This window comes from Psittacula echo, assembly GCF_963264785.1.
Source record: "Psittacula echo genome assembly, chromosome: 30".
NCBI classification, from domain to species: Eukaryota; Metazoa; Chordata; class Aves; order Psittaciformes; family Psittacidae; genus Psittacula; species Psittacula echo.
The window spans coordinates 1,167,644-1,182,430 of NC_137765.1; the positions used below are offsets into that span (position 1 = coordinate 1,167,644).

A 14,787-nucleotide genomic window follows, 5' to 3' on the forward strand; every position below is an offset into this window, starting at 1 on the left:
TCACCGTCGGCGCAGCTCCGCGGGCAGCGGGGCCGGGGGCAGCGGCGCGGCCCGGGCCGGCATCGGGGCGGCGGCGGCGGCGGGAGCGGGCGGCGAGTTCGCGGGAAAACAGCGGCGGAGGCGGGGCGGCGCCGGGCGAGACCACGGCGGCGGCGGGAGGGGGGGGAGGGAGGGCGGGAGAGACCATTCCGCGCGGGAGGGGGGGCGCGGGTGCACACCCAGGGATGGACGAGGGGAAACGGGGACCCCCCCCCACGCACACACGGGATGGGGAGGGCCCGGGCTCGGTACCGGAGCGCGGCGGCCCCGGGAGATGCGGCCCGGAGCTCAGGGGGGACCAAACCACTGCGGGGATGGGGGGGGTGGGCTGTACCACTGTTGGGATGGACGGCAAGAGCTGTACCACAACTGGGAAGGGGGGGGAATGAGCTGTGCCACTGTTGGGATGGAGCGAACGGGCTGTACAACGAGGAAGGGGGGGGAATGGGCTGTACCACAACGGGGAAAGGGGGGGAATGGGCTGTAGAGCGGGGAAGAAGGGGGAATGGGCTGTACCACAACTGGGAAGGGGGGGAATGGGCTGTACCACTGTTGGGATAGAGAGAATGGGCTGTACAACGGGGAAGAGGGGGGAATGGGCTGTACCACCGTTGGGGATGGACGGAATGGGCTGTACCACTGTGGGATGTGGGGGTCGGGCTGTACCAAGCCCCCCCTCCTCGGGACGGGCTGTTCCATAGCAGGAATGGGGGGGGCGCCCCTCAAAGGGTGGGACCCCGCCATGGGGCAGCAGAGCCCCGTGGGGCTCATCCAGGCCCCGCCACCCCTCGCACCCGCGTGTGAGGCCGCTCAAACCCCCCCCCCTCCACCTCATTGAGCCCCCCCACGGCTGCCCGAGCCCCTCATTGCGGCGTCGAGCCCCAACCAAGGGCGCTTCCATCCCCGTCCCAAGGGGGTCCCCGTGCGCGGCCCCACGGAGCCAAAGGGATGGGGAAGCATCGGAGATCCCCGTCCCCCCCCCCGGGGGTCACCGACGGGACACAACGGCGGGGGGGGGGGGGGAGAACCCGTCCCGACGGCGGCGGAAAGGAAGCGAAACACCCCCCCCCCCCCCCCCCGCTTCCGCTGCACCCCAGCGGGGGAGGAAACGGGGCCGAGCACGAAGGGAACGGGGCGGGAGCGGGGGCTGCGGGGATCCCCGTGCCCAAAACCCCCCGAAATGCCCCCAAAACAGCGCCCCACGGGGGGGGGGGGGGGGGGGGGGTCCGCATCCAGCCCCGTTTGCTGCGGGGGGTGCCGGAAGGAGCAGGATGCAGATGGGAAAGCGCCGCTTTAATACAACCCTTTGGGAAGGGGGGGCACAGGGGGTGAAAGGGGGTTGGGGATGGGGGGGGGGATATGGGGTGATCCCTGCGGACCGGCCGCGATGCCCCCCCCGCTCCGTGTGCCAGCACACGGGAAGAGCAGGGTCCGTGGGGGGGGGGGAGCACACACAGGGATGGGGACCCCCCCCCCCCCCCTTCATGCTCCAAGGCCCGGTTTTCCCGGCCGGAGCCACCCACGGCGCCGGGAGCAGCCGAGGGGAAGCGGATTTACCCATTGGCGCCGTGGGACCCGTTGGACAGGTCCCGATGGGAGCCCCGGGGCCGGGGCAGGGCCTGGGAAGAGCCGGGCGCGTGGCCGGCAGGGATAAAGGTGCAAGGTTCCATCCGTACCTAGGGATAAACCCCCCGGCTCCATCCCTGTTCCCATCCGTTCCTAGGGATAAACCCCCATGGATCCATCCCTGTTCCCATCCGTTCCTAGGGATAAATCCCCCTGGATCCATCCCTGTTCCCATCCGTTCCTAGGGATAAACCCCCATGGATCCATCCCTGTTCCCATCCGTACCTAGGGATAAACCCCCATGGATCCATCCCTGTTCCCATCCGTACCTAGGGATAAACCCCCCGGCTCCATCCCTGTTCCCATCCGTTCCTAGGGATAAACCCCCCTGGATCCATCCCTGTTCCCATCCGTTCCTAGGGATAAACCCCCCGGCTCCATCCCTGTTCCCATCCGTACCTAGGGATAAACCCCCCGGCTCCATCCCTGTTCCCATCCGTACCTAGGGATAAACCCCCCGGCTCCATCCCTGTTCCCATCCGTTCCTAGGGATAAACCCCCCGGCTCCATCCCTGTTCCCATCCGTTCCTAGGGATAAACCCCCCTGGATCCATCCCTGTTCCCATCCGTTCCTAGGGATAAACCCCCCGGCTCCATCCCTGTTCCCATCCGTACCTAGGGATAAACCCCCCGGCTCCATCCCTGTTCCCATCCGTTCCTAGGGATAAACCCCCCGGCTCCATCCCTGTTCCCATCCGTACCTAGGGATAAACCCCCCTGGATCCATCCCTGTTCCCGTCCGTACCTAGGGATAAACCCCCCGGCTCCATCCCTGTTCCCATCTGTTCCTAGGGATAAACCCCCCGGCTCCATCCCTGTTCCCATCCGTACCTAGGGATAAACCCCCCTGGATCCATCCCTGTTCCCGTCCGTACCTAGGGATAAACCCCCCGGCTCCATCCCTGTTCCCGTCCGTACCTAGGGATAAACCCCCCTGGATCCATCCCTGTTCCCATCCGTACCTAGGGATAAACCCCCCTGGATCCATCCCTGTTCCCATCTGTTCCTAGGGATAAACCCCCCGGCTCCATCCCTGTTCCCATCCGTACCTAGGGATAAACCCCCCGGCTCCATCCCTGTTCCCATCCGTACCTAGGGATAAACCCCCCTGGATCCATCCCTGTTCCCATCCGTTCCTAGGGATAAACCCCCCGGCTCCATCCCTGTTCCCATCCGTACCTAGGGATAAACCCCCCGGCTCCATCCCTGTTCCCATCCGTACCTAGGGATAAACCCCCCTGGATCCATCCCTGTTCCCATCCGTTCCTAGGGATAAACCCCCCGGCTCCATCCCTGTTCCCGTCCGTACCTAGGGATAAACCCCCCGGCTCCATCCCTGTTCCCATCCGTACCTAGGGATAAACCCCCCGGCTCCATCCCTGTTCCCATCCGTTCCTAGGGATAAACCCCCCGGCTCCGTCCCTGTTCCCGCAGCGCCCACCGGGACCCCCTGCCCTAGACCGAGGTGGTGCAGTCGCGGGTGATGGGGGCCGTGGGGCAGTCGTGTTTGGGGCTGCCGCGTTCCAGAGAGCTGGAAGAGCGGCGCCGGCGCTGAGCGCCGCAGCTCAGCACCCGCAGGAACTCGCGGCGCATGTCCTTGCTCCGCAGCGTGTAGATGATGGGGTTGGCGGCGGAGTTGAGCGTGGCGAAGGCGAAGAAGTAGTTGGCTTTGTAGAGGATCCAGCACTCGCGGACGGCGCAGGATGCGTCCATGAGGAGGATGACGAAGGCCGGCAGCCAGCAGACGATGAAGGCGCCCAGGACGATGGTGACGGTCTTGAGCAGCGCCAGGGTCTGCGCCGTGGCGATGTCGGCGTGGCTGGAGCGCACGATGCAGTAGATGCGGCCGTAGAGGCCCACGATGGCCAGGAGGATGAGGCTGAAGATGGTGATGACGAAGAGGAGGTAGCGCTTGGAGTAGAGGGGCAGGACGGAGGAGCAGTCCCGCAGGTCGCTCAGGCAGTTCCAGCCCATGATGGGCAGGCTGCCGATGGCGGCGGCGATGAGCCAGCAGGCGCCGATGAGCAGCACCATGCGGCAGCTCTTGTCGCCGCCGTAGACCTTCACCTTGGTGATGGCCACGTGGCGCTCGATGGCGATGGCCAAGAGGCTGAAGACCGAGGCGGCCAAGGTGGCGAAGGCCGTGCCCTCGCGCACGAACCACTGCACCGGCGTCAGGTTGAAGGTGGTGGAGCCCGAGAGCAGGATGTTGGCCATGAAGGCCAGGCCGGCCAGCAGGTCCGAGAAGGCCAGGTTGCCGATGAAGAGGTACATGGCCGAGTGGAACTTTTGGTTGCGGCACACGGAGACGAGGACCAGCAGGTTCTGGAGCACGATGAAGCAGCACAGGGTGACGATGAGGAGGGAGGGCAGCCAGCGCGCGGGGCCGGCCGAGGCCTCCGCGCCCCCCTTGGTGAAGTTGTAGTGCTCGCGGACCTTGGCCGCGTTGAAGTACTCCTTGTAGATGCTCCCCATGGTGGGCTCGGCCTCGCCGCCCGCGGCGCCGGCGTGGGGAGCTCAGCGCTGCCGGGACATGGTGCCGGGGACCTGCGGGGAGGGAGAATGGGATGGGGTGGGGTGGGGTGGGTGCGATGGGATGGGATGGACGGGATGGGATGGACGGGATGGGATGGATGGAATGGAATGGATGGGATGGATGGAATGGGATAGATGGAATGGGATGGATGGGATGGGATGGGATGGAATGGAATGGATGGGATGGAAGGGATGGATGGGATAGGATGGAAGGGATGGGATGGGATGGATGGGATGGGATGGATGGAATGGGATGGATGGGATGGGATGGATGGGATGGGATGGAATGGAATGGATGGGATGGAAGGGATGGATGGGATGGGATGGAAGGGATGGGATGGATGGATGGATGGGATGGGATGGGATGGGATGGAAGGGATGGGATGGAATGGAATGGATGGGATAGGATGGAAGGGATGGGATGGGATGGATGGGATGAGATGGAATGGATGGATGGATGCGATGGGATGGGATGGAAGGGATGGATGGGATGGAATGGAATGGAATGGATGGGATAGATGGGATGGATGGGATGGGATGGAAGGGATGGGATGGAAGTGATGGGATGGAAGGGATGGGATGGAAGGGATGGGATGGGATGGATGGGATGGGATGGGATGGATGGGATCTCCCACAGGATGCTTGGCCCATGCAGAGCGGGTGGAGAGAGGGGACCACATCCCTAAGAGCTGCCCCGCTGTGGTCCTGGGGGCACAGGGACCATCCTGCCCCTGCCATGGGGACACCTTGGGGGGACCGAAGTGGATGGGGCAGGACGGGAGCCCCCGGTGGCTTCCTTGAGAGGGAAGAGCCGGACCCCCCCGTCCCGGTGAGGGACACGGGAACGACGGGGGGGGGCACCGTGCACCCCCCATGGGGGGCAGGGAACAAGGAGGGGGCCCAAGCATCTGCCCGGGCTGGGGGTACCCCAGGGCCTGGTCAGGGATGGGGCATCCGGTACCGGGACCCCTGAGGGGAGGGGGAAGAGGAAGAAGAGGGGAGGAAGGAGCCCCGGGGCTGCCCCGGTACCGTCCGGTGCTGATCCCGGTCCCGATCCTGTCCCGGTTCAGGATCCCGGTGCCGATCCCGGTTCAGGATCCCGGTGCCGATCCAGGTGCCCTCCCGCTCCCAGTGCCGATCCCGTCGTGGTCGCGGTTCAGGATCCTGGTGCCGATCCCGGTCCCGGTCCCGTCCCGGGTCAGGAGCCCGGCGCTGATCCCGTCCCGGTCCCGCTCCCGCCGCCGTCGCCGCCCGAACTCTCTCGCGCAGCCGCGCCCGGTGCCCCGGCCCCGCCCCTCGCTCTCCGCCGCCCCGGGACCCCCCTGCCCGGCCCCGGGAGGAGCCGGAGCCGCCGCGGAGCAGCCGCCGCTTCCCGTTCCCCTTCCCCGGCCCTGGGGGCAGCCGCGGGGCGGAGCCGCGGGAGGGAACGGGGGCGGCGGGAGCCCGGGAACCGCATCGGGATCAGCACCGGGATCCTGAACGGGAACGGAACCGGGATCTGTCCCGGGATCGGCACCGGGAACCGCACCGGGAACGGAACCGGGATCCTGCACCGGGATCCTGAACAGGGAACGGAATCGGGATCTGTCCCGGGATCGGCACCGGGAAGCGTCCCGGGATCTGCCGCGGGATCCTGAAAGGGATCGGCACCGGGATGTGCACCGGGAACCGCACCAGGATCGGCACCGGGATCCGTCCCGGGAACCGCCCCGGGATCTTCACTAGGATCCTCCCCTGGGATCCTGCCTCAGCTCCCTGCCCCGGGAGCCTGCTCCAGACCCCACACTGAGATCCTGCCCCGGGATCCCTGCCTGGGATCCCGCCCCGGGAAGCTCCTCAGGACCCGGGGGGGAGGAGGTGCCAGAGCTCCCCGAAATATCCCCATGGAGCAAATTGGATCAGGCGGGAGCAGCCGGGGCCCGGCCGGGGCTTAGCGGCGGAGGCGGCAGCGGCAGCGGCAGATGGTGCCGGGGGGGGCGGCGGGACCGGCGGGGGGGGGAGCCCCGGCCCGGCCCTGGGGGCACCGGAGCCAGCAGCGAGGGCACGAAGGGCACGGAGGGGGAGCTGCGGCGGTGCCGGGACCCCCCCTGCACATCCAGATGGGTGCCAGGCCCCTGGTGTGCACCCAATGGGTGCCAGGACCCCCCTTTCACATCCAGATGGGTGCCAGGCCCCTGGTGTGCACCCAATGGGTGCCAGGACCCCCCTTTCACATCCAGATGGGTGCCAGGACCCTGGTGTGCACCCAATGGGTGCCAGGATCCCCCTTTCACATCCAGATGGGTGCCAGGACCCTGGTGTGCACCCAGTGGGTGCCAGGACCCCCCTTTCACATCCAGATGGGTGCCAGGCCCCTGGTGTGCACCCAATGGGTGCCAGGACCCCTCTTTCACATCCAGATGGGTGCCAGGCCCCTGGTGTGCACCCAATGGGTGCCAGGACCCCCCTTTCACATCCAGATGGGTGCCAGGCCCCTGGTGTGCACCCAATGGGTGCCAGGACCCCCCTTTCACATCCAGATGGGTGCCAGGACCCTGGTGTGCACCCAATGGGTGCCAGGATCCCCCTTTCACATCCAGATGGGTGCCAGGCCCCTGGTGTGCACCCAGTGGGTGCCAGGACCCCTCTTTCACATCCAGATGGGTGCCAGGCCCCTGGTGTGCACCCAATGGGTGCCAGGACCCCCCTTTCACATCCAGATGGGTGCCAGGACCCTGGTGTGCACCCAATGGGTGCCAGGACCCCCCTTTCACATCCAGATGGGTGCCAGGCCCCTGGTGTGCACCCAATGGGTGCCAGGACCCCCCTTTCACATCCAGATGGGTGCCAGGCCCCTGGTGTGCACCCAATGGGTGCCAGGATCCCCCTTTCACATCCAGATGGGTGCCAGGACCCTGGTGTGCACCCAGCGAGTGCCAGGACCCCATTTGCACACCCAATGGGTGCCAGGACCCCGCTGTGGGTGCCCCCGCATCCATTCAACATCGCCCATGCCGGGGTAGGGGGGGGGAGGCGGTTCCATGGGGCCGCCCCCGGGGCCCCTCCAGCTGCCGGCCAGATGTTGGTGGGGCCGGAGCAGATCCCGGCCCCCGCTTCCCGATCCCGAACAATGGCGGGGGAGGGGGAACCATTCCCGAACCCCCAAACCATGGGGGGGGGCACCATGACCCCCCCCCCCCCCGGTGTCACCGATGGGACAGCCCGGGTCCCACCCCCCAATGGGTGCCCCCATGCACGCAATGGGATGTGGGGAGCGGGATGGAGCGGGGGGGCGGGGGCGGGATTTAAGGGGATGGAGGGGGGAAATCGGTGTCTTACCGGTAAGGCCCCGGTCCTGGTCCTTGCAGCGCTTCTGCCGCCGACCGGTTGTACCCTGCGCAAGGGGGGGGGACCGGGGGAGGGCGGAGCGGCCGCGGCCCCGTGTCCCGCCCCATAGAGGTGGAGGGGGGGGGGGATCGTGTGTGTGCCCCATAAGCAGGGGGTGCCCCACAGGGAGAACGACATCGGGGGGGGGGGGTGTCCGCGTGTCCCCCCCTAAAAGTGGGGTCCCCCAAGGGGGGGGGGTTGGGGGTCAGGATTGGGCCTATGGGATCCCCTCCCCCCCCCAAATCCCATTTTCACGCCTGGAAACACTCCCAGGACTTTCCATGGCTTTTCCAGCCAGGAATGGGAATGGGGGGGGGGGGGGTGGACAAGGGGGGGGGCGGGGGAAGCCCCCCCGCCATTATGGAGCATTGGGAAAAGGGGGGGCCCCAGCGCCCCATTCCCAGCGAAGGGGCCAGGAAAGGGGGGATTTAATTGGAAGCAGGCGCCGGGAAGGGGCGGGAAGGGGGGGGGATCCCCCGGGACGCTGCGCGCGGCTCCTGCCCCCCCCCCCCCCCCCCGGCCGCCTCCAGGCCTGGGCCGGATCCCGGATTCCCAAAAGGAATTGCGGGGGGGGGGGGGGAAACGATTCCAGATGGAAAGAGGGGGAAGCCCCTCCCCCCCCATCCCGGCCTCATTGCTTGTGGGAGCTCGGGATCCAGCCGGGATCCACTCGGGATCCACACTGCGCTGTCCCCCCCGCTTCCCATTGGGAAATGGGGGCACCCCCAGCTCGGAGCCCCCCACCCCCAAAGGGTGGAGCGGGGCTGGGGCCTGGGGACGGTCCCCCCCATTCCCGGTGTGGTTGCATCCCGCGGGAATGCCAATGGGAACGGGAATGGGCAGTGGGTACCAGGGAGCAACAGTGGGAAGAGGCAACGGGAGCGGGGCAAGACCCTGCAGGGACGGCGCTGGGAATCGGGATCGAGATCGGGATCGGGACCGGGCCCCGCTCCGCTTCCCCCTTCCCTTCCTCCTCGTCCTCTCCCGCCTTTCCCCCACTTCCGCCGGAAGTCCCTGCCGACGTCATCACTGCGCGCCGAGCACCATGCTCGTAACTGGGGGGGCCCGCGCGGCCGCCGCCGTCGTCAAGGCCTTGGGCCGGGGCCGGGCCGCGGGGGTGAGAACCGGGAGCGGGGGGGGGGAGCCGGGAGCGGGGGGAGCCGGGAGCGGGGGGTCCCCGCTCATGGTCGCTCTCCCTTAGGCCCTGTCCGTGTCCACCGGGCCCCCCGCGGCCCCCGAGCCCCAGAGAGGTGAGTCCGGGCGGGGGGGGGTGTTGGTGCCGCTGCGTTCCCCATTACCCCCATGGCCCCCATTGTCCCCATGCCCCCCATTGCCCCTATGTCCCCTATAGAGAAGCTTCTGTCCCCATTACCCCTATGGCCCCCATTGTCCCCATGCCCCCCATTGCCCCTATGTCCGCCATAGAGAAGGCGCTGTCCCCGTTGCCCCATTGCCCCCGTTACCCCATTACCCCCATTGCCTCCTTACTCCCATTGCCCCCATATCCCCATTATCCCTATTGTCCTCGATTACCCACATTACTCTCATTACCCCCATATTTCCATTGTCCCCGTTAGCCCCGTTACCCTTATTACCCCCATTATGCTATTGCCCCCATTACCCCCATATCCCTATTACTCCCATTGCCTCCTTACTCCATTGCCCCCATTACCACTATATCCCCATTACCCCCATTACGCTATTGCCCCCATTACTCCTATATCCCCATTACCCCCATTACCACCATTTCTCCTATATCCCCATTACCCCCATTATGCTGTTGCCCCCACTACCCCTATATCCTCATTAGCCCCATTACCACCATTACCCGTATATCCCCATTACCCCCATTATTCTATTGCCCTCATTACCTCTATATTCTCATTACCCCCATTACCACCGTTACACCTATATTCTCATTACCCCCGTTAGCCCCATTGCTTCCTTACTCCCACTGCCCCCATTACTCCTATATCCCCATTACCCCCATATCCGCATTACCCTGATTACCCCCATATCCCCGTTGCCCTCATTACCCGTATATCCCCATTACCCCCATATCCCCATTACCCCGATTACCCCCATATCCCCATTACTTCTATATCCACATTACCCCCGTTGCCCCCATTACCCCCATATCCCCATTACCCCCATATCCTCATTACCCCGATTACCCCCATATCCCCATTACTTCTATATCCCCATTACCCCCATATCCCCATTACCCCCATATCCCCATTACTTCTATATCCACATTACCCCCATTGCCCTCATTACCCCCATATCCCCATTACCCCGATTACCCCCATATCCCCATTAATTCTATATCCACATTACCCCCATATCCCCATTACCCCCATATCCCCATTACCCCCATATCCCCATTACTTCTATATCCACATTACCCCCATTGCCCCCATTACCCCCATATCCCCATTACCCCGATTACCCCCATATCCCCATTAATTCTATATCCACATTACCCCCATTGCCTCCTTACTCCCATTGCCCCCATTACCCCCATATCCCCATTACCCCCCTTACCCCCCTGTCCCCTCCACAGAGCAGCCGCTGCCGGTGCTGCCGCCGCGCTCCCCCGTGCTCCGCTCCTGCTCGCTCCCGGTGCCGCGCTCCCGGAGCCCGGTGCAGGCCTGGGTGTCCTCGTTGCAGCACCCGGAGGCCCAGCACCGCGGCCTCGCCGACCTGCACCCGGACGTGTTCGCCCTGCGGCCCCGGTGGGTGCTGGGGGGGCATCGAGGGGTGGCCCTGGAGGGGGGGCTCCCCTCTCTTCATGGGTGCTCTCTGTGTGTGTGTCCCCCAGGCTCGACATCCTGCACATGGTGGCCATGTGGCAGAAGAACTACAAGAGGATTGTGAGGGGGGGCACAAAGAGGGGTTGGGGGGGCACAAAGAGGGGTTGGGGGGCAGAAAGGGGGGCACAAAGAGGGGTTGGGGGGCACAAAAGGGGGGTTGGGGGGCATAAAGAGGGGTTGGGGGGCACAAAGAGGGGTTGGGGGGGCACAAAGAGGGGTTGGGGGGCACAAAAGGGGGGTTGGGGGGCACAAAAGGGGGGTTGGGGGGCATAAAGAGGGGTTGGGGGGCATAAAGAGGGGTTGGGGGGGCACAAAGAGGGGTTGGGGGGCACAAAGAGGGGTTGGGGGGGCACAAAGAGGGGTTGGGGGGCACAAAGGGTGGCACAAAGAGGGGTTGGGGGGCACAAAAGGGGGGTTGGGGGGCACAAAGAGGGGTTGGGGGCACAAAGAGGGGTTGGGGGGCACAAAAGGGGGGTTGGGGGGCATAAAGAGGGGAAGGGGGGTCTGGAGATGGAGGAGTTGGGGGGCAGAGGGAGGAGGTTGGGGGGGGCAGATCTGGGTGGCGGGGGGGGGGGGGTTCTGGAGAGGGTCCCCCAGCATGGGCAAGGGGATGGGGGTCTCACCAGGGCCCCATTCCTGTGTCCTTGTGCCCCCCCCTGTGCCCCCCATGTTCTCCCTATGTCCCTATATTCCCCATGTCCCCCCCATGTCCCTGTGCCCCCCCCTGTGCCCGTGTCCCCCCCATGCCCCCCCCCCGCCCCGTGTCCCTTTGGCGCCCCCTGGCGGCAGAGCTACGCCAAGGTCCGGACGCGCGCCGAGGTGCGGGGGGGGGGGCCGCAAGCCCTGGAGGCAGAAGGGGACGGGGCGGGCCCGGCACGGGAGCATCCGGTCCCCGCTGTGGAGGGGGGGTGAGCGGGGGGGGACACAATGGGGGGGGCACTTGGATATGGGGGGGTCAGAGCGGGGGGACATGGATACGGGGGGGGCACAGGGATGGGGGGACATGGACATATGGGGGGTGCATGGGCATAGGGGGGACATGGGGATGGGGGGGGCACATGGATGGGGGGACACATAGATGGGGGACATGGATATGGGGGGGTCATGGGAGGACATGGATATGGGGGGAATACACAGGCAATGAGGGAACACTCGGGGAACATGGATATGGGGGGGACATGGCTATGGGGGAATACATGGATATGGGGACATGGATATGGGGGGGACACATGGGTATGGGGGGGCACGGAGGGGACATGGATATGGGGGGGACACATGGGTATGGGGGGGCACGGAGGGGACATGGATGTGGGGGGAACACATGAATATGGGGGGTCACGGAGGGGACATGGATGTGGGGGGGACACATGGATATGGGGGGGACACATGGCTATGGGGGGGCACATGGATATGGGGGGGCACGGAGGGGACATGGATGTGGGGGGACACATGGGTATGGGGGGGCACGGAGGGGACATGGCTATGGGGGGGACACATGGCTATGGGGGGGCACGGAGGGGACATGGATGTGGGGGGGACACATGGCTATGGGGGGGCACGGAGGGGACATGGATGTGGGGGGGACACATGGCTATGGGGGGGACACATGGATATGGGGGGGCACGGAGGGGACATGGCTATGGGGGGGGTCACGGCGTCGCCCCCCCGCAGGGGGCATTGCCCACGGCCCGCGGGGCCCCACCAGCTATTACTACCTGCTGCCCATGAAGGTGCGGGTGCTGGGGCTGAGCACGGTGCTCACCGTGAAGCTGATGCAGGTACCGGCTCCGCGGCGCTCCCCAGCCCATCCCGCTGGGATGCGGGATACGGGGACACCCCCCCCCCCATCCCTGTGTGCCCCCCCCCAGGATGATCTCCACATCGTGGAGGACCTGGAGCTGCCCAGCCCTGACCCCCGGTACCTGCAGGACCTGGCCCGGTTCCGGCGCTGGGGCCGCTCCGTGCTCATTGTGGACGTGTGAGTGCGGGGGGGGGGGCATGGGGGGGACAAAGGGGAGGGAGGTGGGGATGTGCCCATGGGGGGGGAGATGGGGGAGTCCCCATGGGGGGGTGATGGGAGTGTCCCTATGGGGGGGAGTTGGGGGGGTCCTCATAGGGGGGTGATGGGGGTGTCCCTATGGGGGGGTGATGGGGGGGGTGATGGGGGTCCCTATGGGGGGGTTGATGGGGGGGGAGATGGGGGGGTCCCCATGGGGGGGGTGTGATGGGGGGGGTCCTCATAGGGGGGTGATGGGGGTGTCCCTATTGGGGGGTGATGGGGGGAGAGTTGGGGGGGTCCTCATAGGGGAGTGATGGGGGTGTCCCTATTGGGGGGGTGAGACGGGGGGGTCCTCATAGGGGGGTGATGGGGGTGTCCCTATTGGGGGGGTGAGACGGGGGGGTCCTCATAGGGGGGTGATGGGGGTCCCTATGGGGGGGATGATGGGGGGGAGTTGGGGGGGTCCTCATAGGGGGATGATGGGGGTGTCCCTATGGGGGGGTGATGGGGGGGGAGATAGGGGGGTCCCTATTGGGGGGGGGTGTGATGGGGGGGGTGATGGGGGGAGCTCCATAGGGGGGCAGAGGGGGGGTCCCCCCCTCATTCCCCCCCTCATTCCCCCCCTCATTCCCCCCCCCCACAGCAACGAGCCCCCGGAGAACATGAGAGCCGCAGCCGATGCCCTCAAAACCTTCACCCTCATCCCGGCGCTGGGTGAGCGCTGCTGCCCCTGCCCCCAAACTCCAAGGGGGACCCCAAAACCCCAAGGGGGACCCCTGAGACCCTTTGGGCCCCCCCCCGACGCTGCGGTGCCCCCCCAGGCCTCAACGTGCACAGCGCCCTCAAGCACCAGGCCCTGGTGCTCACCGTGGCCGCCGTCACCTTCCTGGAGCAGAAGCTGCTCTGGCACCGGCACCGCTACGGCCCCGTCCACCCCTTCTCATTGCCCTACAGGGACCTGCCCTAGAGCCCGGCCCATGGGCTCCAGCCCCAGATCCCATTGGATCCAACCCCATGGGATCCAGCCCCATCCCATCAGATCCAGCCCCAAATCCCATGGGATCCAATCCCATTGGATCCGGCCCTCATCGCATTGGCAGAGGGGCTCTGGGGAGCCCCCAGCGCTGCTGGGGCCATTAAAGCTGTTGGTTCTCTCTGACTTTGCTTTAAATGGGGGGGGGGGGGGGGCTCCTTCCACCTCCTTTTGTGTCCCCCCCTCCCAACCTGCTTCATCCCATTGCATCCTGCTTCATCCCATCCCCATCCCATTGCATCCTGCTTCATCCCATCCCCATCCCATTGCATCCTGCTTCATCCCATCCCCATCCCATTGCATCCTGCTTCATCCCATCCCCATCCCATTGCATCCTGCTTCATCCCATCCCCATCCCATTGCATCCTGCTTCATCCCATCCCCATCCCATTGCATCCTGCTTCATCCCATCCCATCGCATTGCATCCTGCTTCATCCCATTCCCATCCCATTGCATCCTGCTTCATCCCATCGCATTGCATCCTGCTTCATCCCATTCCCATCCCATTGCATCCTGCTTCATCCCATCGCATTGCATCCTGCTTCATCCCATCCCCATCCCATTGCATCCTGCTTCATCCCATCCCCATCCCATTGCATCCTGCTTCATCCCATCCCCATCCCATTGCATCCTGCTTCATCCCATCCCCATCCCATTGCATCCTGCTTCATCCCATCCCCATCCCATTGCATCCTGCTTCATCCCATCCCCATCCCATTGCATCCTGCTTCATCCCATCCCATCCCATTGCATCCTGCTTCATCCCATCCCCATCCCATTGCATCCTGCTTCATCCCATCCCCATCCCATTGCATCCTGCTTCATCCCATCCCCATCCCATTGCATCCTGCTTCATCCCATCCCCATCCCGCTTCACCCCGTCCCGAAGCAGACTTTTCCCTCCCGCTTTCCCCGTGGTTTTCCCGCTATTCCCGGTCCAGCGGCACGGGAAGGGCGGGAGCGGCGCTGGCTCCGAGCAGCAGAAACGGCGCCGATGCCCGGCACGCAGGGGACCGGAACCTTCATGAGGGTTAATGAGAGTTAATTGGCGTTAATGAGCGTTAATGAGCGGGTGGCGGTAGCGGGAGGGACGCAGGGACACTGAGGAAAGGCCACCACGAACGTGCAATGGGGCTGGGGCTCCCAGGGGTGGTTCAATGGGGCTGGGGCTCCCAGGGGTGGTTCAATGGGGCTGGGGCTCCCAGGGGTGGTTCAATGGGGCTGGGGCTCCCAGGGATGGTTCAATGGGGCTGGGGCTCCCAGGGATGGTTCAATGGGGCTGGGGCTCCCAGGGGTGGTTCAATGGGGCTGGGGCTCCCAGGGATGGTTCAATGGGGCTGGGGCTCTCAGGGATGGTTCAATGGGGCTGGGGCTC

The 14,787-nt window shown here is 65.6% G+C and overlaps 3 protein-coding genes across 3 annotated transcripts in view; 1 reads left to right on the forward strand and 2 right to left on the reverse strand.

Annotated features, from left to right (window-relative positions):
• Positions 1 to 122, reverse strand: part of DNMT1 (DNA methyltransferase 1) — a 28,171-nt gene extending 28,049 nt beyond the window's left edge. Inside the window, 1 exon segment of the mRNA XM_080636145.1 lies at positions 5 to 122. Coding sequence (XP_080492271.1) covers positions 5 to 63 — 59 coding nt within the window. The 5' untranslated portion in view covers positions 64 to 122.
• Positions 123 to 3,046: 2,924 nt separating this feature from the next.
• On the reverse strand, positions 3,047 to 5,391 carry S1PR2 (sphingosine-1-phosphate receptor 2). Its single transcript, XM_080636149.1, has 2 exons — positions 5,230 to 5,391; positions 3,047 to 4,212 (listed from the first exon to the last, which is right to left on the reverse strand). Exon 2 carries the CDS (start codon positions 4,138 to 4,140, stop codon positions 3,121 to 3,123), a length of 1,020 nt encoding a protein of 339 aa, XP_080492275.1. The 5' UTR covers positions 4,141 to 4,212; positions 5,230 to 5,391; the 3' UTR covers positions 3,047 to 3,120.
• Positions 5,392 to 8,383: 2,992 nt separating this feature from the next.
• Positions 8,384 to 13,476, forward strand: MRPL4 (mitochondrial ribosomal protein L4; the record flags this gene model as incomplete). The annotated part of the gene is given in 10 exon segments (XM_080636203.1): positions 8,384 to 8,683; positions 8,768 to 8,816; positions 10,130 to 10,301; positions 10,388 to 10,439; positions 11,169 to 11,204; positions 11,206 to 11,287; positions 12,051 to 12,157; positions 12,248 to 12,357; positions 13,022 to 13,092; positions 13,200 to 13,476. Coding segments are annotated over 10 exon segments (1,125 nt in total). The 3' UTR covers positions 13,346 to 13,476.
• Between the last annotated feature and the right edge of the window lie 1,311 nt (positions 13,477 to 14,787).

Coding starts and splice junctions, on each gene's coding strand:
- S1PR2 (XM_080636149.1), bottom strand. CDS start 4,140: ATGGGGAGCATCTACAAGGAGTACTTCAACGCGGCCAAGGTCCGCGAG.